We start from the raw sequence: 25,743 nt of genomic DNA, 5'->3' as shown, positions 1-25,743 counted from the left end.
ATAATGAAGTGTTTGTGATGATGCACATTACTGAAATACTCAGAAAATAGTTTAGGTTTCAGTTAGGAAACCAGAGGAATGTTGCTGGTACCAAGCAGGATATCCTTCCTGTGCTGACTTGACAGAAAGAAGCTTTATTTCACATGTGAAACATACGGGACAAATCAATACAGCTGAATTATGGAGCCCACATGATGTCTACTAACTTCAGCAGGCACAGTCCTCAGCCTTTGTAGCATGAATCCTATTTATTAGCAGTGGCAGAGGGGGCTCATGGCTCTTTCCAAGCTGCAGCTCAGCAATTAGTGCCTTCTGGGCTTAGCTCAGTATTTGTGAGCTGTACCTGAGGCACAGATGCTGCTGAGGTGCGTAAGCTGAAGCATGGAATGATAACATGGCCCCTGAGCATGATCTCTGGAAGGAGTCACTGTTGGGGAACAGAGCTGAAAGGCAGTCCCAGCCCTCTTCCTACCCACTGAGCACCAATGGCTCTTGCCTTAGAAAAGCTGGGAAATCCACGCTGTCTCTCAAGGTATGGAAAACCACACCCACCCTGTCACAGCTCTCTACCCTAAACCAGCACAGCCAGTCACCAAGTCCTGGTTACAGGCAGGAAGCAGGAGCAGGAAACCACTGAGGTGGGCTGGAATGGTGGTGAAACCTAAGTACCCAAGTGAATCCACAAACACCCTGACCTTCTTGGTATCTCACTAAGGAAAACTTAGCAACACTGGAAGTCCACAGCAGCTCCCAGGAAATTACTCCCGTAATCCAGGGAAGGCTGCAGCAGCAGAGGGAGCAGACGTTTTGAAAATATCACATAGACCTGCAGCAGCCAGACAGGGAGAGTGCAGCCAGAGAGAGGACAGAGGGGACACAGACTGGCAGTGTGTGCTACCTCCACCCCTTCCCTCGCTTTGCTCTTGCCAGCCAAGAGTGATGAAGCCATGAAAGTGGATGGTGAAAGACCAAGCAAAATTAATCTCACCCAGTACACTCAGCACACACAACAGGGGCTTGTGCTCTCACACAGGCCGGGAGTCAGGAGTGAGACGCTCTTGAAAACTTTTCTCTGTGAGGAGGGCTTTGCAGCGCTGGGCAACGCTGAGCCCTGCAGCTCGAGGTAAAACCCCTGGGCGGTAGGTTTGTGGCAGGGTCTGCAAAGCTCTCTGCTTCCCCAAGGGCTTTCCAGAGGCCACCATGAGCAGGTAGGCCGGCAGCCACTGAGCCTTTCCCTTCGCCCCGTGCCTCCCGGGACAGGCATCGCGGCCCCGGGAGCCACACACGCCGCACTGTTTGTGCTCGCGCTGTTTACACACACGAATTTAAAGCATCTCCCCCGGTTCCTCCGCAAATTGCTGCATTCAGATGAAGTGGCAGCTGCTGTAATTAAGACACAGTTAATTACATATCCCCTTAATTGCAATGATAGGATTTTGCCAATTTGGTAAATAAGAATTGTTAGGTTTCTTCCGGCAAGTGCAGCCTCAGCACGGCTCAGATGCGGCTCCCTTTGTCTCCCGGCAAGTGGCGAGCTGACCGGCAGTGGGCCGGGACGGCAGCTCTCAGGTGCCAGAAGTGCTCACTTTCGGCTGCCCAGCAAATTTCAGTTCTCGAGCTGCCTCTGTCTAAAAAGCCTTTGCAGAGGGCAGCATCTGAAGGGAAATGTTTAGCCTAAGTTTCAATGCAAGTGTGGTGTTGGGAAACTTAGGGGGCAGGGGGGATAAGTTGAAAGGAGAGGAAAATGTTCTCAATCCTTTTCTTTATTTAAGAAATGAGTTGATAATTGAACTGAGTTGGATTCCTTACAATAAGGAATGAAATCTCTCACCCCCCCTGCTACTGGGAACAGACCATGGCTGTCGCAACCTTTTAAATTCCAGCTCTGCCCTCTAGAATGACTGAAAAAAAAACTTTGCAGGTTTCTTTATTTACTGTATCTATTTTTCTCCCTTACTGACTGTGCTGAATTTGGAAATTGCTCTTCTAAATAGCCAACCCAGCAAAGCCCATGACCAGCTCAAGCCGGTGCCCTCTGTCCCATCAGTTTCTGGCTCTCGTCTCCTATGCAGCCTCACCACTGGCAGGCTGCTCTTCCAGGGACAGGTCTCCACCTGCACCAAGATTACCACGTTGATACAATTTTGCCTGAAGGGAGAAAACAGGAAGACAAAAGGGTTGCAAAATGCCAGGGCTGAATCTGACCATCATTGCCTGTTTCTGAATGAGAGTGAACTGGGCTCCTACAGGGATGGCCAAAGCCTGGAGTAAGCAGGGTGGTCAATATGAAGAAAATCCGTCTTTCCATTCTGCTCTGGAAGCAGCTTGATACCAGTGAGATTATGTCCTTTTTGGAATTTTTTTTTGGTGCTTCAGTAGACAGAGCTGTCATCCATATTAATGAATGAGTTGCGGTTGACTGAACAAGTATGTTCAGAGTACTCTCACACAAAAAAAAGTGGCACAAAAATCATCTATTTACAGCCAATTTTCTAAGATCACTCTAAACTTAATAATTATTAAGTAGCTTAATAAGTTATGAGTAGCTAGGAATTAGTGAAAATATTGTTTGTATTTGCCTCCCACTTCTTTATCCAATAGGCAAACTCAAGCTTTCTCCTCATGGGAAGCAGCAAGTACCACCTCCAGGTGAGCGAGGCAAACTGGTTTGGCACAAGACTCAGCAACCACAAACTGAAGATCAGGTTATTTTCTTGACAGCATTAGCAAGCTGTTGGTATCAGCTCGAATTGTGACATATTCAGACTTGTAGGATGTTTTCAGAAACAAAGGAATGTGGTCTAGATAAATCTGCTTTGGGGTAGGTGCAGACTTGGTCAGGGGGAAAAAAATCACACCCTGGAAAATGGTTCATCATCAAACCAGCAAAATGTTTTCAGTGAACAGGCTCTGCTTTCATATAATTTAAAATAATCATTGGCGAAGTCAGCAATGGGATAAAGAGTGTCCTCAGTAAATGCGCAGGTGATGCAAAGAAAGTACAACAGAAAACACACTGAGAGTTCAAAATTACTTTAACATTGGAGAAAGGGTCTGAGAAAAATAGGCTGCAATGCAGTAAGGCTGTGGACAAGTTTCTACACCTTGCAAAAAAAATATCAATAAAGCAAATGGAAAATGGACCAAAATATGAATCAGCAAAGCTGTGACATTGAAAAGCTGGGAAACATCATACTAGAATCCATAATTAAGTTTCCTGAAGCAAGATACATGATGTCATCCATCCCTTTCACTCAGCACAGCAAACATCAGCAAAAAAACTGTGACCATTTTCAGGTCCCAACTCCTCAGTCACAGAGAAAAATAAACCAAAGACACAGCCTTGGAGATCTCTAAAGATTATGTCCAAGCAGAGCTTCAGAGAACTGGTCAGCCTGGGGAAAAAATGGGGACCAGCAAATACCCAAAACATTGCTGCAGAAAAAGAGGGAATGATCTGTCCTCCCTATCCATAGCAAACAGACCACCAAACAGCAAGCTTGAACTGCAGCAGGAGGGATCTGAGTGGCTGGTAGCGGAAACTTTCTAAGAGTGAAACACTGGAGCAGATCACCACAGAGGCTGTGAGGTCTCAGGTTAGGCAAGCGCCTGTCTATCACTGAAGGCAGAAACCATCCTTTCATACCAGACCCTCATGGTCCCTCCTGGCTCCAGGAGTCTGTGTTTCAGAAGCAAAGCTCTTCCTTCTTCCCTGCCCCACCTCATTTTTCCTGGTCTCCCTATTTCAGTGCTGAGATGTAGGTCGTAGCTCATATGACAGAAGGGTGCATAAAAAAAAATCTACTCAAATTACGCCTACATTTCTAATTCCAGAAAGGTTAAAGAAAGCTTTACCTTCTGCCTACAGCAAGTAAGATGTACTGGAGAGCATGTCCAATAAGACATCAGAAAAAGATTTACCCTTTAAGACCAACCCTGGACTCCCTCCTGTGCCAGATCATATTTTTTGTTTCTTCTCCCTTTGACTTTCTTCTTTAAAATTCACCAGTTAGGAGATGTTCCTACATGCAGACCTAGGAGTAACTTGAGGAGAATGCAACCTGAGGATTAGCAGACACTACAGTCTAATTTACCAAAGTGCAGCAGCACTCCGGATGGTAGCTCGGGTGTGCAGGGGCACAAGTTTCCAAGTGATTTGTTGACAGATTAATTTCTCGCCTCTCCTGTCCAGCTCTTAGGTCTCCCAAGACACCACTCCATTTTATTGTGTATAGTCAACTGCAACATTGCTAGTAAATTGGTTCAAACAGCACTCCAAAACGCAAGGGTCACAAGGGTGACACTGGTGGGACTGCTCCCCTTGCCCCTTCCAAAGTCAATAAGGAAAGTAGGAACTACCACAAAAATCAGGCCTAGAGAGGCAGAGGGACTTGCTCACACCACCTTAGCAAGGGAAAGAGAGCTCAGGCAGACAGCCCCTGTGACTGTGTGTGCAAGCTTTGCCTTTCCTGATCTTCATTCCATAATTTATCGAAGTCTGTAACCTCACTGCATGAACCGTGAAAGCAAAGCTAACGTTGCAGCCTCGGTCTTCGTCCAGTCTGTAAGCAGAAATACCACTTAGTTAAACTTTACTGGTATGAGCTTTCTTGGTTTTCAAAAGCAGTATGGATTTCACATTGGAAAAATAATTTTTTTCATTGTGTTAAGTTACACAGGGTTCAAAAGCAAGGCTTTTTTAAATGGATTATTACTATTTAGCACAAGCAAGTAGATTACAGATGGTCCGGCAATTTTAACTGTATGGCTGGAGCATTTCGACATGCTGCTTCCCCTTGCCTCCACAGGCTCCCTGCAGGTGCCTACATGAACCATTTATCCTCTGCCTTAGGCCTCTCTCCTATGGGGCTGTCTGTTAAGTCCAAAGCCACATTCACTCAGAGCATGATGAGGTTTTTTAATACAGCATGTTTCAAAAGCTTCTGAAACTTGTAACTAAAGTTTTATGTGCAAAGTTAAAAGGGAAAGATGTAACCTAAACATTCCAATGGCAAATTTCATAACTATTTCTGGGTGTATGTCCAGGGCGAAGGATAAATTCTGACATGAGGGCCCTTGAAGCGTACACCAGGAGACAGACAAGCTACCCAGGGTTTGAGAGAAACCTTGTCAATTCCGTAGTAGACATGGTTGCTACTGGCACTCTCTCAGGTAGCTGGGCTGGCAACCTGAATACAGAATTCCTGCTGGAGAAAGGAAGATGCAACATCCCCCACTTCCCAAAGACGAGGGATGAAGAACGCTTCCTGCTGAAGCCATGCCAGGGTAAAACTGGAGAAGAAGAATCACCCCCGGGGACGAGTTGGGGAGAGGAGAGGAATCTCTGTTGGTGCTGCTGACTATGATGAGGACAACAGTTGTGCAGAACTGGCTGACAGGGATATGGAAATGTTGGTAAATATAACAGTGATTCTCAACAGCTCATATTGTGTGTGAGTGTTGGAGTTGTCACTTTTGTATGTTGTATAGCTACATTTTCCAAGATTGACTGAAATTATCTAAAGCATGAAAATACATTCTTTTGTAGACTGAATTAGATAAGGAGGTTTTACATCGTGCTCTACAACTAAGTGGAAGATGTGATGGTCTTAGTTTTAGGAAAAAAGAAAATCTAACTGTGGATGTATTCAAGGAGTTTCTAAGACGGCTGTGTCATGACACTATTCAAAACAACAGTCTGACTAAGATCTCTGGTGAGAACCAATTTTAACACCAAACTCCTGGAGCTGCAATATTAATTCACACTCCAGTGAAGTAGTTGCCATGGAGTGGCCAAAACAAAAATCACCAACTTTGATGGGCAACAAAGCACAGAAAATATCTACTTTGTTTTCCAAATACTGGTGAGTCAGTGTTTTATACACAGCAGCCAAATTTCATTCTTCAGGAGGCAGAATAAATTATTACTTAATTGTGACAAACAAGCAGACCATATCAGACCACAGATATAATGAATCAGTCTGCAAAGAAATTCTGCCTTTAGTCACAGAGCAGCACACTGTTGTCCTGACATAAAATACTCTTTAAAAATTAACTGACTCCTGCATTTGTCTCTACTCTATGACCTGCCACTGATATTGTGCAACTCATTCTAGAAACTCCCATAGCTCTGCAAAATTTAACATTTTGTAGAATGTTTACTATTACATGCAGACACTGTTTCTTTTCTTCCTGGAGGATCCCTAATAGGCATGCTATCCCACAGGGATTTTGCTACCAAAATGGAGATTAATACATTCAAGCCATGTAAGCAAGTTCTTTCAGGTCTATCAGCAGCTCCTTAAGAAAAAACCCCAACCAACCAACCAAAAACCCCCAAACATTTAACATCATTGCCTGTAGGAATTTGGCATGTTATACTCTGTAAAGAAACTAAGGGAGTTTATAGATCCTGCACCGATCTTGCCATCAGCCTCTTGAACCACAGAGCACACAGCATGTGCACAGGTCAGTTAGTTGTACAAAAAAATCTGCTCAAGACTTCTAGCATTTCAGAAGGGTACTTTTTCGGGGGGGGAGGAGAAGAATTGCCCAGTTCTCAGTTCTTAAATTAAGAAAATAGTGCCTTCATCTGCAAAAACTCATATTTCTTCAAGAGAGGCAAGATTTTGCGTTGTTATCAATGCCATCCCCTTATTCATTTGTAAGCTCTCTACTGGGACAAATTTTTTTTTTTTTCCATAACTGCCATACAAAATAAATTACTTTTCCACAGCTTGGGTGGGATTCCTGCTCTCTGGCCTCCTGCTTATATCTTCACTAACTTCTTTTTGCTTGATTCATGAGCTCAGCTGTTCATCCTGAAAAGGATGTCCAATTTCTATCCTGCACAACTAGGATGGGCCCACAAGGCACCTGCATCCAGAGGAGCTCCAGGGTGAGCTTGTGCATCAAAGTAAACCCACTGGACCTGTGGAATAAGCCTTCCCCTTTTATGCCTATTGTGAGCAATGCTGCAACAACTTCTAATGATTTTTTTATGACTTTGGTCTACAAGAGGAACAAGAGAATCCAGGCAGAGTAAACCAAAACTACACCCAAAAGTTTTAGGCCATACCAGGAGTGCTGCATGACTTTATCATGTATATAAGAATCTAGAATGGAAATAATTGTAAAAAAAAAAATCTGGACTTCTTCCCACCATGAAAATTTGTTGTATTGCATATTAACCTCAAAAATGTTTAATTAAAAAAAATAGTAGAATGTCACTGGCTATTTCTGTTGGGAAGTCAAGGCTTTGGAAATTCTAGTGATATTAAACTAATACAGTTAGTTGCTTGACTGCAAGAAGCACAACCCTTATCAAGCTAATTACAAGTCAGAGCCAACTGAACAATACTGAATTATTAAGGTCTTACTGTACATTCTCAGGTTGTTAATATCTATTAGATTACAGCTGCATTATACTGAGCGCTCATTTCAGCAGGAGATTAGAAAGTACATTTATAATGCTGGCTACTCTTTGGGTGGATCATGGTATTTACATACCATATGTCAGCATGAGATTACAGAATGATTTATGCTTTTTGCCCAGACCTTTCAGTAAACTGCAACTGGTTCCAGTAAACTACAAAGCTGAAATCCCATTCCAACCTGACTCTGACAATTCAGCTCTCAGGGAAAGACCACTAGCGACTGGTACAATCAAACTTCATAAAAAGTAGCATTCAATTTACCCTATCTAAACTCAATTAAGTGATCCATGCTGTTTCTCCTGTCAAAAGGGACACACAAGATGAACTAGGGAGGTCTGCCTCACTGTAAATGAACTAGTCCTAACTTGCATGCACAAAAAAAGTTAACAGTCATCTCACTTTTTGAAAAAAAAAAAGCTGCCCCCAAAGCCATACCAACTATCAACACTCAGGTATCGCAGTTCCCTCTGTAACGATGCAGAGGGCATCCAACAAACAAGGAAAATTATTTGTACTTTGCAGTTGTTATCTAAAAATAGTTACTCAAACACACTGTAGATAAGGCCAGTAGCGTGCATAAAGAGAGCTAAAGACTAAGTACCTGGATGTATGCACAAACTGATTAATCACTTAAAAAATCTAACCTAGTGAAAGAAAATATATTGCTTTGATAAATTGATTTAGTGGTTCTAAAGTGACAGTGAAGATCATCAGGATTTAACTCAACTTTATCTGTTTAAAGTCGAATGGAACATACTTGAATGTGTATCTATTGCAAGGTATTTTAAAGATGATACGTCAGATAAGTTGTAACACTCAGCCCAACAAAAAATGGTGTAAAACTTCAAGTCTCTTCAAATTATGCATCACCTGTGTGTACGTGTGCATGCACAGCAGTATGTACTTTACCTTCAGTAGGTAAAGCTGTCACGCACCAAAAACAAGTGTGCTTGATTACCGTAATACCAGGTTTACTAAGTTTCACTGTTTCAGAGACTAGGAACAGTATGGGCAGGAGAAAACTCACCAGATTTAGTTGTCACTTTCATTCCCAGGTACTTTGGCTTTTACTTTTTCTAAACCAGTCAAACCCTCAATTAAGGTTCATTAAGGGAGCTGGCCGTGACATCAAAAGCAAACTATCATCTTCTATTAGGATGTAGACTTCCAGGATGATGATAGACAAAAGCAGCTGTCATGCAGGACATCAACATTATCTATCTGCCACTTTATCTGAAGGTTTTGTCCATTAGCTGCATGCCAAAACCCAATTACACGTGGAACACAAATGGAAAGGCTAAGCAGCAGAAATATCCCTCACTTTCCTTCCTATCTAGTTAGTAAAGGAGGCTCACTAAACTGTAGGAACTTAAGGGCTATTAATGCTGCAGTACAGCACAAGCCGGGGAGAATCAGCCTTGTAAATATTTCAGTGGCAGCAAGAACAGAATGAGATCAAAATACCCTGTCTGTCATCAGCCTTGTTGGGTCTAACAGGTATCCATTCCTCCTGAAAACATCCCATTAGCGGGAGGGGACGCTTGGAGGAGAATCAGTTTCAACTACTATCCTATGCTGCCATCCTCTCCCCTTACATGCCAACAACAGAAGAGACTTCAGAGATGGAGCATACAGGATGGGCCTAAGAAATATATGCTTGTTCAAGCATGAATGTTTTTCTTTTTATTACAGCTCACTACTAGCCTGTGACAGACAACTGAAAGCCTTTTGCCATTAAGTGTGGCATTCCTTTCAGACCAAAGGGTTCTTGACTAATGAGGGGGGGTGGGGCGGAAAGAAAGCAAAACACTGGATTTTATCTAGAGGAAAAAAACTACATGCGTCTTCAAAGCTATTAAATTTTGCCCCTGCTGAACACACTGCTGGTGGCAGAGTATTAGGCTACTGGTCTCTTCTTCCTTCTTGCTTCCACAGTTGAACATGAAGCTTGAAACAATCTCTGAAACTTTTAATATTTGTTTCCACAACAGTCAGGTTGGTGATAACACATCACAGCCTTTCCCGCTAAGTGCAAATGAAATAAAAGGTAGAAAAGGTCCCATTGGGGGAGGGGGAAAATCTTTAACAGAAGGAAAGTGTTTGTGCACCAGGTCCAAGAATTTACTCCAGGAAAACTTGGGCAAAACTAGCATGCAGGGACAACACCATAGCTTTACAGATGCCAAGCTTAACCACCTGAAACTGGAAAAGAAAAATTCTTCGCTCCAGGTCATAAGAGTAAATATACACCAACAGATCCTGGACCACACATATCCTAGACCAGTACTGGTAGGAGGACGTTTTCAACTTTCCAGTCCTGCACTTGAGTGGAAGAACCATAGAAAAATCTCAGCTGAAATTAAAAGAAAGCAAAAGAACATAAATCACTATTGCATCCAAGACAACTCTGTTTTGTTTCTTTCAAAATACTGCACAAATACTTTGTATCGTTGTACGCTGTAGCTGTATTGCTTAGAAATATTGCTGCATCTGGGAATATGATATGAATTCCTCCACTGAGAAACAACAGTCATTTGTACAGTGGAGTAACAACAGTGGAAGAACTGAAACATGCCCTGAACTTGAAGGTCTCTGCTTCAAAGAAATGAAACAAAGCTACATAGCTGTGCTTTATTTATTACTTACTGCAGAAGGAAATGCATGCCCTCATTTATCTATTTCCTCACTTCTTGAACCAGCTAGACCCCTAGTCCTTCGACAGTAGTTTCACTGATAGCAGAAATCCCTTTGGTGCCTCCTACAGCTACAGGAAAACAAGAATACTCAGTAATTATTACCTATTGTTCACATTGCAAGGTCGATTCTCTCTATTGCCTAGAAAATAGAATTTTTTTTTCTTCTAAATACACTGGAATTTATGTTTCACACAGTTATATCCCTCCTTCTCTCCATCAGGGAATTACAAAGGTATTTTCAATTCAAGATGTCCTTCAGCTAGAAAGGGATGGTATGGTTCCTTCCCGGACTGTGCGGCTGACAGCAAAACTAGACCCTCATGCCCTCCGAGAAAAAACAAGCGTCAAGTTATTTGATTTTAACGCAGAGGACAATTATCTTTACATGCAATGCTGATGCACAGGCCTCTCTCAATGTATTTGCCAATTTTCCAGCATTCTGTGGTATCCTACTCTTTCTACACATTACTCAAGTAAAATATACACCCTGCTAACTGCTCTGTCACATGGAAGCGACTCAGTAGAAAATGTTCCTTAAATATCAGTAGTTTTATCCTTCAACCCTCCTGTCTTTCCTCTTATGATAAGCAATTTTATTTTGTGTCAATTTAGAATATAAACAGTGTGCTGAACACCTCAACAGCAGAACCAGTCCAACAAATCTATTCCATTTCAGGCAGTATATGGTTACTCCAGACAAACCAAAAGGCCTTGAATCTTTTATTTTGCATTAGAAATTTCTTATATTCATCTGCATGGCTGAAATCTACTAAACTAAATCTAAAATATTGCCCCACCCTGATACAAACTTGGTTTTAGGAAACAAAGTAAGTTTTATTTTAAAGTGAAAAGAAGCATATGAATACCATAGTATAATGTGTAAAAACAGTCATTGTCAAGAAATCTGGAAAGGGAATATGCAGCTACTGGGTTGTTGCAAACAGAAATCAGATTCTTTGGAATATATAATAATGGTTATAAATTTAAATAATTCTAGAACATTTTCTCATTTCTCAACAATAAAAAGCCAAAATATGTCAGATATCTTGAGGTGAACACTTGTTATTTACTCTACATCTAAAGCAAATACATGGAATACTTTAAATGTTATTTCTAAAGCATCTTCAACTTATAATCACAAAGTGTGTGCACTTTGGCAATTCTCCAGAGAAACATCTTCTATTGACTCTAAAGAAAGGAATTTAAAAGGCCACCAAAATGTTAGACTTCTCACCAAATATAAATATAACCTCATTTAATTAGGGAAACAGTTTAAGATCTGCGCCTTGGAAGCAGAGAAGCACAGTTAATAAAATGCCAGAAAAAAAAAGTAACATTATAAAACATTTAACTCAAAATCAGAATAGTTCTTTAATAATCGCAAATGAACTTTTTACAATATCAATTTTCTAACTTTCTGGGCACACTTCCTGGTAAACACTTGAGTATCCTCTGTGAGTTACAAAGAGTAAGTTTTCTGTGTTATACAGATAAAAAAACCTGGACATTCTTAACAACTTGGCATCACATCTTCTTTTAAAAAACAGATCACACAATAATTTAGACAGCATTTATAGCATTATAAAATCGGACTCCCCCTCTTTTATTACTCACAAGAGCAGTCATTTAGAATACAACAGCCTTAGGAATACAAATAATGAGGATGTAAAACTATCTGTGCAAAACTGCATTATTTTTACTGTCTAAAATTTCAGGGAAGTAACACCGCCAAAAGCAGAGAGAGGATAACAAAGACAAACAGTCATGAAAGCAATGCTACCTTAGATTTTCAAACAGGAATTACATTATGAAGTAAGTATTTGGTAAAGAAAAAAAAATCTGATGGCACCTTGAACAACAATGACAAGTGTCCTGGAAATTGCAGTTGAACAAGAATTGATACACGTTCATGTTACAGTCTCTTTCAGGAGTAGCAATTGATTTGGGGGTATCAACTCTAGCATTTCTTTCCATGCAAAAATCTATCTTTCCAACATCTTTGCTTTGCGGGCTACTAATGCATTTAAGAATGAGCAGTCTTTTGAGGAGTGTGCTTTCTTCCATGCATCTGAAATCTTTAAAACAGCTGGATCATTGATTCCCTGGATTTCCCTACTCCAATCCATTTAACTGCAGGAGAGAAAAGCAAACTTTTATTGTAAGTAATACAAAGCAAGAGCAGATTGTATCTTAAGATGTGCACTTATCTTCTTAAGCACTTAAGATCTTAAGTACCACAGTCTGAATAAAAACACAGCATATACTATTTGCACATTAAGAAATTATAACGATGTCTGTTGTTCTTAAAGTAAGAACACACTGGTAATTTAGAAAAGCAGGTACAGTCTTGAAGTTGCCATAATAAATGAATTGCTTTTCCAGATAAAAAGGCAAATAGAAACTGTTAAAAAAGTAAAGATTTGCATCATCTCCTAATTCCCAGGTTTGGTTGGAACCACAGGATCATCTTTATTAGGGAGCATTAGAGAAATTTATTAGTTTAGCAACTCTTACTGTCACATAAAATTAATCACATCAATTAATAACCAGTAGTCCCATTGACTTCATGAAGTAGCAAAACTAAACTCCTTTGATAACCAATCTGAAAGACACTTAAGCAAGTTATAAAAAAAACAAAAAATTTCAGTTGAACAAGAACTATAGTATAAGCCGAAGAAAGAAGCATATTAAAAGCTTCTGAAAATTTTCAGTTCAACAACAAAACAGATGGATAAGAAGAAGTAAAACCATCATCACAAGTGTCACCAGGTACATCACAATTATGACAGCTACAAACTAGTTTTCAGTATTTTGCATGTTCATTAATACAAATACCAGACAGGTTTCATGGAGCAGGAATAAACCAAACCAGCAAGAAAATCTGTTTTACTTACCAGGAACACCCAACTCCATTTCTATAAAGCGAACATAATTTTGTGCATTTACAGGCAGCTCGTCAAACGCCCTTGCATTTGATATGTCTGTATCCCATCCTGGGAGTGTCTCATACTGAACCTCTACTTTATTTAAGACCTCCTGGTTGGCTGAGAAGCAAACAGAAACAAAAATGTTATGTCCCTGTATATTATATATTCTCTATTATGAAACACAGAACTATAAAGCTTTTTATTCTTTTCTTACACAAAGAGGTTTGCTCATAAGATAATACAGGCACTGAAGGTGTCATTTTTTTGTTAATATAAGCATAGGGGAAAAAATCTAATAACTATCAGGACTTAGACTTTAGGAATTCCAGTGCTCAGTCACATGCATTTATTTTGCTTAAACCACAATCTTTTCAGTTCAGAAAACAACTTTTTGGGGAAAATAATTCCCAAAAATGTTGATTTTTTTTTCTGAACAAATACCAAGATCCAGCTCCCCTTTCATGAGGGAATTGTGAAAGCAAAATTAAGCACCAGCTTGTAAGGCAGTAAAAATACATTTTAAAATGGCATAGGAGCATACTTTCTACTAAACATAGTCCTAGGATGTAGTTTATACTTAACAGACTTCTGATGCCCACAGACCCTTTGCCCCAAAACTCTACAATGGATTTCTCAACCAGTGTGGAGTCCCACAGGATGTATGAACATAACTGTTCCAATTGCTTCTCAGAATAGAAACAGTAAGCACATTCCATTTTGTCCTTCATTTGCTACAATGTTGTCCATTAACTCTGAACCCTGTGATGATTTCAAGTACTAAAAAGATGCTAGGCATATTGTTCTGGAATTCAATCACTCCAGTAATTATCTGAACATTAGTCTTGGAATGACATAGGACAGCAAAAAAAAAAAAAAGCCTTAAGCCTGAAAATGGTCAAAATACATTGATTAAAAAAATGGGGGGTGGCACACATTCATTCTTGCCTCCTAAAAAAGACAGGGGCCTGCCAGAGGCACTGTAATTAATATTATGTAGGCTCTCTGTCTTACATCAAGTTGCTCTTGCAAAAACATCTAGTCAGCCTGGGAGAGGGTTTTAGGTGCAAGAGGCACAGCAGAGGTACAAATACGAAGCCATAACTAATCCCCTCCAGCATGTGCGTAGCCAACAAACTCAGACTCAGCATATTGAACAATTTGTCCTGGTGCAGGCAGTAGTTCAACAGCAGCAATGTGGTAAGGACAGCCTTTACGAACCACACATTTTGAGTAAGACAGAAAAACTCTGCTCTACTGTCCTCAAAAAGGCAAAGAAATGCGCCATTTTTGGACTCAGGTGTTCACAGGTTAAAGGCAAACAATCCTAACTCAATACTTGTGGTAATCCAAACAGACAGACAGGCACATTAAGTATGTTGGGTTGTGGAGGCCAAGGGTAAGCACTTTCTTAACTGCCAGCAGTAACAACTGAGGTGTTGTCTGCTGCCCAGGAGATCTGTAAAACAGAAGAGATATACTCAAAGTGCAAAACCACAAACTAATCTCCAGGCAGTGCAGATGGCCACTAACCTCTCTTTCTGAAAAGGGAAAGTGACTGAACACCTCATCTGGGATGTCCACAGGCATTTTTACTTTGAAGCCTCTCTGATGAGGTTAGAGGGAGAAAGCTGAAAGCAACTGGAATTGAATGGTCTCATTTTGACTACCATCTTTCATTAGTCTGTATCAGCTCGATTCCTTACTTCCTCATAAGAGAGAAGAAAAAGAAGGGATACATTTCTTGATGTTTCAAATGATTCTTTAATTTTGTTCCAGCAGGTGTGATAAAGATAAGCCATAAACTGAGCTCAATGTAGTAACAGTAACAGATGTAGTCACCATCTAGATTTCTCTCAGCTCTTCACTAAGGGGATTTGTCTTTTAGTGTTTCTAGAATATTCTTAACAGCTTAATTAGATAACAGACAGACCAAATATAACGATATAATTTGGAGAGTGATGTGATGTTACTTCCAACTCAGAAATAATAGCTTGAATTTGGGACCTGGAACCACTGTAAGAAAAAGATCCTTCAGCAATTTCCAGAAACTGAACATGAAAACAGTCATATAGATCAGACAAAGGTGCATCTAGAATAGTGTCCCAACTCTTTGATCTACAGCAGAAGCCCAGGGAAAAAGCACAAGGAAAATAAAAAAGCAAGCAAGAAGCTTCTCCAAAATCATCTCCCAATTTCCTAAGGATCTGTGTTTTCAAAGTTTCCTGAGCTACAGGTTGTGTGTCTCTCTGCTGAGATCAACTGATGTCTGAACTTGGCCTTAGCAAAACTAGACCACAGCTTTCACATTCCTTTTAAACTGATCAGCTTAGAGCTACCAGAGAGTTCTATCTTCCATGAGCTGCTATGACTGGCCAGCTCCACAGCAAAAGACTACAACCTCAATAATACCAACCGAGGTCAGCTATAAATTTATAAGACATTTAAAGTTCTTTTTCAAGAAGCCTTTATGAAATGCCCACAGAAAGTTAAGCTAAAAAAAAACCCCTGAGTGAGACTCACATGATTCTCTGATCCAGGTGGAAAAAGGAACAATATATGAAATATGGTATGCTTTTCCTGAGATGGTGGGTACTGTGTGTGCTTCTAATTTAGAGACAGTCATTTCACAAGAAGGGTAAATCACGAACATCTCCAAGAGAGTGGGAGGGTAGGAAGGGGAGAGAGAAAGAAATAGTATGCCAGTGAGAGATTCCCAGACTAGATCTCTTCTAAATTAAATTCAAATGTCAGTGGCAAGTTTGAAAAAAAAAAAAAAAAAGAAAAAAAAAGAAAAAAAAGGCACACAGCATGCAGAGATGCAGACATCAGAAACAGTCTAATGGTCTGCAAATCAAAGTGGGAAGAAAGTTACCTTTTGTTTTTTGTGCCAGGGGCAGGGGTAACCTGCAGCATATGTGCTGAAAATGCTGCCAAATGTTGAGGAGTATAGCAAAGAGAGGTGTGGAACACAGAGGCAGTGTGAGAGACAGCATCTTCCAGCTTACCAGAAGTTCAGCTCAAACTCCTTCCTGACACTTTAAGGAAGACAGCATGTCAACAGCTTCTACTAAATTTCTACCAGAACTCTTAATTGTTCATACAGTAAAGAAAAACACAGTTAGGCAGATGAGCCACATTATGCTGCTAAGACCAAAAGGTCAGCTACCTGTTACCTGGGCACATACAAAGGGAACAAAGTCTGCCTCCTCAGGAGGTGTATGTAACCAGATTCTGGTTCTGAGACACACAGTGAATAAAAAAAAAAAAGTACTGGACAACATGGCCACATGCTTATGTCATCTTTAACGATGGACTGCCAGAGAAGGTCCTTCTGGCTTGAGCACAAGACAGGCCAAATAGCCTCAGGTTAGATGACAGGGCTATAGAAAAAGCATTTACTGAGTAGTTCTCAATTCAAATATGCAACCTCCATAATGTTCAAAGGCCATTTAAAGCATATACAAATGTCCTTAATGTTTCGATATGGGTATCAATTGGGATTATCTGAGTCTTAAAAAGGGAAAAGCATTCCCTGGTTTAGTGCAAGATGAGTACTAATTTCCTGAATAAAAGTGCATGACGTCTTTCAGCATGCATTCAGACTAACTGGCATTTTTGTTTGAAGATACTGAAAGGCAAATCAGAGAATTCCCACTAGCACATGGAGAAACAAAAGATTTTTTTTTTTAATTCCTTATGAATTACTCTACCAGGTATGTGCTATTTTCAAGGACTACTGGCAGATCATCACTTACTCCTTCATAAATAATTACATCTTTGTACTTCATAAATCCTGCTGTGAGTTGTATCCAATTACTACAGTTGATCTCACCCACAAAAAGTTCTCTGTTGATGATATCACATGAAAAACTGTAACCTGTGACCAGCCTCTACCTGAGTTATACCAATTAGAATGAAAATGGGCATCCACGCACACATTAGAAAAATCAAAAAGCTCTGTCTTTCGTACTGTCTAATGTTCTTCCTTTTTTCTGGAGTATCTCTACTACTGCAAACTGAACAAGATGCATTATCTATAAAAATACTGGTTTGTGGTAGTTCAATATTTTAACATGCAGGTACACTGATGAAGTAAAAAAGACCACTAAAATGACCACTGTCCCTCTCAGAAGCTACAGTTTCTATCATGCTAAGATGATGTACTTTGGTCACGCATTAGAAAATAGACTTGCTTTCACCTAAACTAATTGTTCGTTTCCTCCTCCACCCCTTTTCCCTCTTTTCCACTTCATAGGTGTAATGGGTTTTTGGCTGCTCTGTGAACCATTTAAGGAAGTGAATTGTTATAAAAGTAACACACAGAGAGAAAAATGGGGCTTTTCAACAGCACCATCTCTCTCATGTGGTTCACAACATGCTTAAATGAGACCTGGCCTGCTAAAAATGGGAATCAATACAGTAGTGGGAACAAGATAACTGGGTTTAAGAGTATGAATCAAGCTTGTAATTCAGCTTGGAGGTGATTCAGACTGTATAAAAGAAAAGGGATAAAGTAGTAACAACATTTCTGTTTTAGAAGCTTTATATAGCACTTTGCATCTTTCTAGCAAACAAACGACAGTATTTGGTACAGGTGTCTTCAGGGTGCGGGTACAGGTGTGGTAATAGATGTCCCTGCCGCATCTGGGAAGACACTAATGGCTAGATACTGAAGTAACACATTACTGTCCTAAGTTTTACAAGTAAAATGCACTTAAAGTATCAGATTATATTTCACCAAAATCTAAAATTGTTAAACAAGCAATCTTACCAGGAAAATGAGGTATGATTTCACCATCTAGTTTGTATGCAACACCAACTTTGATTTCTGGAAATACATCCAAGATATCCAATTTGGTAAGTGCCAATCTACAAAGAAACATTACTCCAGTTAAACAAGTTCAACAACTCATGAATCTTATCACATTGTAAACGACAACAAAAAAAAAAATCAAATATAACACTGATTTCTGCAAATTGCAATTAATCTCATGTAGCACTAATCTACTATCTGGTCTGACTTCAAAAAAATCCCCAAAAAGCAACCACCACCCAAACAAAACACTAAAACAAAAAGCCTTAAACACCCTTTTTGTTGCATCCTTAGATCTAGTACTACAAGAAAATGGCAAAAATCAAAAACGTATTCTCTAGTTGAAGTGATTGGTCTATAGCTTAAAGTGTTATAATTCTAATGATAATATATAATGTATATTTTTAATGAGCATGCTGCCAAGATACTTGATGACCGTTCATTTGAGATGGTTTCACTTCATGATGCCTGTTGCTGTCTGTTCCTGTCCTCTGCCAAATATTCCTGTCCTACAGCGAAGGCAGCAAATAATCAAACATTGGCTCTGCAAATACCTGGCTGCGTCTTATTTTAAATTAACAATCAACAAATCAATACTAACAGTCTGAATGTTACTAATTAGCATATGTACAATTTACAGTAATCTGCAGCATTTCATGATTTTATGTCAGTTTGCCAGCAAAGCTGTCAAAAATACTCACGCAGTAAATCCATTAATCATGTAGGCGTATCGGAGTGAGACGAGGTCCAGCCAGCCACATCTTCTCTTTCTACCAGTGGTAACACCAAATTCTTTACCTCTCAGTTGCAGCAATTCTCCAATTTCCTAACAAAGAGTAAGACTATCATATAAGTGTGTTGGTTTTTTTGCTTTGCAATACATCATGCAGGTGATTACTTAACAACATTTTATAATATATAGTAAATTACCGTAAAAAATTTTCACAGTGCTGTCTGTTGGGATGAAAACAAATACAAAACGCTCTTCCTAATTCAAGAGAATGCCTTTTATGCAAACTTCTCAAAATTTGTTCCTGCTCTAGCCTTCTATTCCATAGAAAGGTTTAAGAAACTTACAACCATATTTGGCAGCCCTGTAAGCTCAGTATAGAATCAGAAGATTGAGACATCCAAACACAGTCATCTACTTGCATTTAACCATTAACTCTGATTTAATATAAGAGAGACAAGACACAAGTTATTTCATCCAGTCACAGGTCATATTTAGGGCTATAATACTCACATTATCTTGTTCTGTAGGAAAGGCACCGATTCCAACTCTTGTTGTATATGCTTTCACAACTCCATACACTTCCCCAACGTTCTGTGGTGGCATGCCCAGACCAGTACACACACCTCCAACTGTGCAGTTTGATGAAGTCACAAAAGGATATGTGCCTATTAAAAAATAAACTCAATGGTTTTAGAAACTTATTAAAACTTGGGGTTTTTTTGGGGACCCCTGGTGGTCTAGTGGTTAGGATGTGGCACTCTCACCACCGCGGCCCGGGTTCGATTCCCGGTCAGGGATACTCCCCCGGGCAGATGGAGCTCGTCAGCCCTGTGAGGCCATCCATCTATGAGAAGGTCACTCTAAAACAAACCTACGTCCTGAGGACCTCACTGCCATTGTCCAAGCTCGCTTGGCCCCGGCAGATGAACCTTAAGATTAAAGGGTGGGCTCAGTTCAGCACATGCTGTGTCTCACCTAAAAAATCCATTGCGCAGAAAACCATGCCTTGCTATCTTATATACTCACCAACAGAACAATGCAAAAATTTAAGTGAAGACTTAAGAAAATAGTATTAAAAGGTTAGAGAATACAGGTTTACCATTTTTAATACTGGGAGAAAAAATAAAATACAATCTCTACATACTGGTCACCACACTATAAGGATAAGAAATTGCAATAAAATGCAGAGTTCTGGGAAGAACAACTTTGCTTCCATAATCAAATGAAAAAAAAATCATTAAAAACAGAAGACTCCTGAAAGGTAGTCTAGTTAAGTAGTGGTAAAAGTTTGTTTCTAGTTAAATAGTCATCCCTCATTTAAAATGCAGCCTGGACTGCAAAGGTAAGAGTTAAACATCTCAAAATCCTTAGGTTTATACCTTTTCTCTTTTTTTTTTTTAAGTAATGGAAAATGAAACAGAGCATTACAGTCCTTAGCTGAATTGTGAACAAATACTTCAGTCTCATAATAACTGCACATAATCAAGAAACTTCTATCTCAAGCATCAGACTTTTTTTTGTCTTTTGATACGAGTCAGAGATGGGTAAGAGGGGAACAACCAAGACAAAAGGAACTGAAAGCAAGAGAGTTCTTTCAGCACTACAGACAACTTTAAAAAGTCAAAATCCTTCAGAGGCTGTTCAGTGACGTTTTGCAGATTAACTTCAGGTATCTCTAGCTTCTTTTGCTTAACTCAAATTGCTCAAGAGGAAAACCCAGGCTTACAGGTGATATGTAACAGCAGTTTGCAAGCATTAGTCTTTATCTTTATTAGAACACAAAGTAGTTGAGTTTTTCTTTACTGACAGGTAAATATAGCAAGTAGAGGTCAAAACCAGAATCTATGAGACAATTCTTACTCACTTTTACCTCCCAGCCTAATATATTTACATTGGTTTATCATCACTCAGTGTTTAAAAACAGGAGAGCACACATCCCCAGACCTGCACCCCCAACCCCAGACAAATGCACATGTAAGCTTAATTACAGGCTTCAGGAAAGAGTGATGGACTGCAAGGCTGGGGATTTACCAACCTCACTGACAATAGACACACATTCATAAAACTCACTTCAGGATTAAGACTTTTATGCAACCAGGCACAGAAAAAGCCTCACTCAGAATACTCAAATGATCAAATTTGGCATTGTCAACCCTTTTGACTACGGCTTGTCTATTGTTAACCCAAGTGTCCAATCTACTGATGGTGTCTTCCTAAGGAGAGCAGATATTCTGTGTGTGGATCATGGCACAGGCATGGAAAAAAAAATAAATCTAAGTGATCCAAGCAATTCTGTATATATCACAGACATACCTGATGAGTTTCAGATTATTTGCATCTCCTATTTATATGAAATCCAAAATCCTCACCACTTAAAAAAACAACCACCTAGAGTTTTCTGTAAATACCTCAGTTTTGTATCAAAGATTTCCCTGTGACAAGCGTATTTGAAGAATTCTTTCCTCTTTGTTTTTTTTCACTTGTTAAAAAAGGATGTGTCCCTCTAATATGCAGATAATCACTGGAAAACTTGGTGCGCTTACAATTAAGAGTGACTAGTCTAAGACATATCTTTTCCTCTTAAAGGAAGAGGCTTTCAAATTCAATATGTTTGAAAATGCCCAGTATCAGAACTCCTGTCAGTTGAAAGCAGAGTGCACCTCAGTTTTATATTTGTTTGACAGCACTCCTTACAGGCTTCAATTTCAGGCTTTAGCATCTTTCTAACAACAAAAATGATACAGTTACAAGGCTAGTGAGACTGACAAAAAATGTGACAAAATGCAGGAGTCAATCATAGAGGCTATGAGATATATATATATACACACACAGACGTATAATAAATTACCTGTTCTTACAATATAATGATAACCAAACAAAATTATGTCATAAAAAATAAGAAGCTGCTTCTATCTAGAAGCTTCTAATTTTATTAACAAAATCACAGTGTTTTAAGAAAAACTGCACCATTTTTAATATCAAATTGATTGGGATAACCTTTTTACTCTTGCCTCATGAGCAATTATCAACACCTTTCCTGACATTGTGAAATAGTGGAAAACTAAGTGTTATATAAAGACCTTAAAAAAAAGGCAAGCTGATTTTCCAAAAGTCAAGAAGTATTTTGCGTATACACATTGCCTCTTAAAGTTCTCCATTGCTATTATCAAGTGTTTTCCATAGATGTATACAATTGTGAGTTACTACAGACACTGAAGTAATAGGTACACTCTAAGAAAAGCCACCTGATCTTTACTGTTATTTAAATAATTACTCTTGGGAGAGTCTAAAGCTTTTTGAAATATTTTAATTAACACATCCACTCATCCATCCCTTATTATTTGCTAGTCATACAGAGCGCTGTTCTTCCAAAATACAAAACACTTCTGCCATAAAAGCAGCTAAGCACGAGAGAGTTTATATTTAGTGTTTTTCTTTCACAACATAAGTGTATAGCAACGTGTCTCAAAAAGGTCATACCTACCAAAATCTATGTCGAGCAGTGCTGCATTTGCACCTTCTACTAAGATCTTCTTTGGTGGTCCATGTAAAGCCTCATACATGAAATAAACACCATCCCTTACCATTGGTTTTACTTTTTCCATGTAGCCCTGAATAATACAAAAGACTATTGTATAGTATAATTTCATTATGATAAAGACAGCCAGAGTAGAATTGCTATTGTTCCCTCATAACAATGCTCATATTCCTTCTGAAAAGGAAAAGCAAACAAAGAAATCTAAATATGACATAGTATGTGAACAAGGGAAGGAAGAACATGAGACTCAGATTTACACAATAGACATGTACGCTCTTCATAAGAGGAAAGAAAGAAAAAAGGGGAGGGAAGGGGAGCAGAGAAATAAAATCCAAACTTCTGGAATACTTCAGAAATGTTCAAGCATGACTATAATCACTATACTTTACTATATTTGGTATTTCATTTCTGAGTGTTCAAAATTCTCCCCAAAAACCAGCATGTAGGGAATTTCACTTCTGGCCATCTGAAGCCAACAAATGCACACAATTGTAAATTGCAATTCGTAAGTAAAAAAAAAAGTTACATATTTGAATTAAGGGTCAAATGTTTGAATGCCACTGAGCAGCTGGATGCAAGAAGCCAGTAATTTTCAGATTATCACTTGGTACACAGTCTTTTTCCCCATTAGAACATGTGCAAGTTCTCATTCTAACAATTTACTTCACATGAAATATAACACTTTGTCTTTCAGAATTGAATGAAGTGTATTAGCATAACAGAAGTAATTTTCCTCAAGCTACAAATACATGTTGTGTTTCCACCCTAACAATGAGTTTTAGATATTCTGTAATCCTAATGTGTATTAAGTAAACTATAAAGCATTATGAAGCACTCAACTAACAGGTTTCTAGGTCTACATATTGATAAAAATACTACAAGTCAACAGACATTATTTAAAGTAAGAAAAACAGAAGTGCTAAGAACTCCCATATATTCTATTCTAGAGCTGTAGAAATGAGTTTAGTGCCAACTAAGGGTACAAGAAGGATGATTTCTTTGGCCTAATTTTCTGAAAAAATGAAACACGTAATAACTCCTTGTTCCACACATACCTCAATGGTTTTAAACAATGTGTCACATTTGGTTGAAGTTTTCTACAGGTAAAAAAAAAATCTCATATAGTTAAGTTTCTATAAAAATTATTAACAAAAAGGCTGGGTGTCAGGGTAAGACACTTCACAATTTTTTCAAATAAGAACTTGGATGAGTGCAAAAATAAGTTAACACTAGTGAGAAATCTCTCAACTGTCCCAATTGCAGAGAAAACACCAAATCAGAAACTGTAATTAACCACAAGACTAGTTTGCTGGTAATCAGGCAGGCTTCATTAGTTTTGCTGCTATCAACTTACATTTTTTTATGTTGCTAGACATAGGTTGTTTTTCTTTTCTTAAGGCTTGTTATTCAGAATAACAATTTACTTCAGTTCTTAAGTTTCTGACACAAGGAATTAATATTCTGCTTTACAATGAAACATACTTTCCCCAACTACAATCCTGCGTTTTTTAATCCTAGACAGTATGTTTGAGTCAGGAAAATGAAATAAAAAATGATTCTCCATATGCAAGCCTTTTTCTGAAAATTTACAATATTTCTCTTGAAACCAAGTATTGAAATGTTGCATAAAGTGGGGTAAAACGTGTCCTTAAGTATAGCAGACTCTTCAAAATGGATACATAATGATTTTCCACGATATGTATTCTGTTTTAATTCCTCACACAAGTGCAAGCATCAGTCACCAAGGGATTTACATATCAGTAGCTGCACACAATGATCACGTAATTCAAGAGACAGAAGCAGGCTTACCTTGAGCTTTTCCAATTCCCCTTCAATATCTATCTTTAAGGTAGGATATATTGCTTTGTACTGATTGGCTAACACTTTGAACCTGGAAGGCAAAAATGCTGCATTAAGGTTTCTGTTTGTTTTCCACCTTAACCCCCCCCCAACCTTAGGTTTTACTGGTTACATATCTGCAATAATTTGCTAATTTAACAATTTTAAATAATAAAATATGTTAACAATTGACTATATTATTTAATAAAATTATAAAGTTATTTTTATATTTAAAAATAATTTTAATTTAAAAATAAAATTAGGAGGAACCAGATGTAATTGCTTACACAAGGTACTAACCCAGAAACTGAAAACTAGGCTTACAACTGTGTATTAAAATACAGAAGTTACCTCTCAGAAAATTCATCAAAATCAGAAACAAGATCACACATCCTGAGTCCACTTCGAGCTGCCTTTGAAGAATATACTGGACCAATTCCTTTTTTAGTAGTTCCCAAACTTGCAAAAGATAATAACAGGAGTTATTCTTGATATAAAACTAAAGTTTTTCTTGAAAGGCAATACATCCTTAGCATTAAATAAAATGCTGTTAATTGTGAGCATTTAACCTTGTTTTAAGCATTTAAAACAAGATACTTCTAGTATGCGATCTAGTTTCAGAATATCAGTTTATACAAGCAAATATGTTAATCTTACACATACTTCTGGTTTTAAACCAATAGCTTTTCATACTTAAGTGAATTCTTAAATATTTATTTGTACACAATTCCCAACTTTTATAATTAAAGAACCAAATGCAAAGAAAACATCCTTCAGTACTAAGAACTGAAACTAATTAAACACCTTCTAAAACATTGTCCTGAAGACCTAAAGAAGTTCTCCACAAAGCAACAGCAAAACCAGTATGGATTTCAAGTCTATATATAAGAAATATTTCATTTAATTCTAAATACATGAGCTGGAGCCAGGAAAACAGAAAGCACTGCCAAGCATCCAAGAGTGGCAATGATACTCTAAATGCTGTATATGTTAAGGGTTTAGGAATGGATTTTTCACTGTAGCTGATTCTGAAAACCTGAATTCCTTCTCCTCCTTACCTGCCTACTCAGCCTGAAAACCCTTTTTCAGCTTAAGTCAGTGATATTATAACATATAACTTGCTTGCACTGACTTTACTAGGAGAGAAGTACAACTAGTTCAGAAAGGGTATTCTGCCAGTCTTGCTAAACAGCTATCAAAATGGAGCCAACCTGCACTTGTCACAGGTAGATTATCAAATATCTTCCCCATCACTCTCAATAGATTAAGGAACTTAATAAGAAGTGCAATGGCTGCAGCATTTTCAGAAATCTGCTGTATATTGCTAAGCTTAGTTTTGCACTGAGTTTTAACTATTTTGGTTTGTTTGTTTTTTCTGACCAGACACACAACCTTATTTTCTTCCATTATAAATTCTGCATACACAGAGTGGTCCATATTTCTTCCAACTGCCTTGAAGGTACTATACCATGCCTCAGTTCAAGAGGGTCTCCATTTCAAGTAGGAGGCACAGGTCACATCTAGATTTTATGTTAAAAAGTATCAATTGATATGTGAGTGAACAGAAATACAGCTCATTACTCATTTTAGTTAGGTCCTTAGTAGTTTGTATTACATTCAACACAATAATTTTGTAAAAAATACCCATCATTCTTCCAACTAGACTCAAAACCAAGTAATCTCAGGGAGTGATGTTTACCTCCAGTCCAAAAAACCAGACATTTTAATCAACTTTGCATCACACAGTATCATTTAACCAGA

General features: G+C 38.6%; 1 protein-coding gene across 1 annotated transcript in view; it reads right to left on the bottom strand.

Moving 5' to 3' along the window:
• Positions 1-10,950: 10,950 nt before the first annotated feature.
• ADSS (adenylosuccinate synthase) overlaps positions 10,951-25,743 on the bottom strand; it is a 39,434-nt gene continuing 24,641 nt past the window's right edge. The window contains exons 6-13 of the mRNA XM_027683884.1: positions 24,334-24,441; positions 23,953-24,034; positions 22,090-22,216; positions 19,116-19,270; positions 18,574-18,698; positions 17,831-17,928; positions 13,027-13,176; positions 10,951-12,262 (exon numbers count right to left, since the gene is read on the bottom strand). Of these exons, the coding sequence (XP_027539685.1) occupies positions 12,210-12,262; positions 13,027-13,176; positions 17,831-17,928; positions 18,574-18,698; positions 19,116-19,270; positions 22,090-22,216; positions 23,953-24,034; positions 24,334-24,441 (898 nt within the window). The 3' untranslated portion in view covers positions 10,951-12,209. The remainder of the gene's footprint in view (positions 12,263-13,026; positions 13,177-17,830; positions 17,929-18,573; positions 18,699-19,115; positions 19,271-22,089; positions 22,217-23,952; positions 24,035-24,333; positions 24,442-25,743) is intronic.

This window comes from Neopelma chrysocephalum, unplaced genomic scaffold, assembly GCF_003984885.1.
Source record: "Neopelma chrysocephalum unplaced genomic scaffold, ASM398488v2 Primary Assembly neopelma1_23, whole genome shotgun sequence".
Lineage (NCBI taxonomy): Eukaryota > Metazoa > Chordata > Aves > Passeriformes > Pipridae > Neopelma > Neopelma chrysocephalum.
The sequence above is the reverse complement of the archived record's forward strand: the minus strand, read 5'-3'. Positions and strand labels throughout refer to the sequence as shown.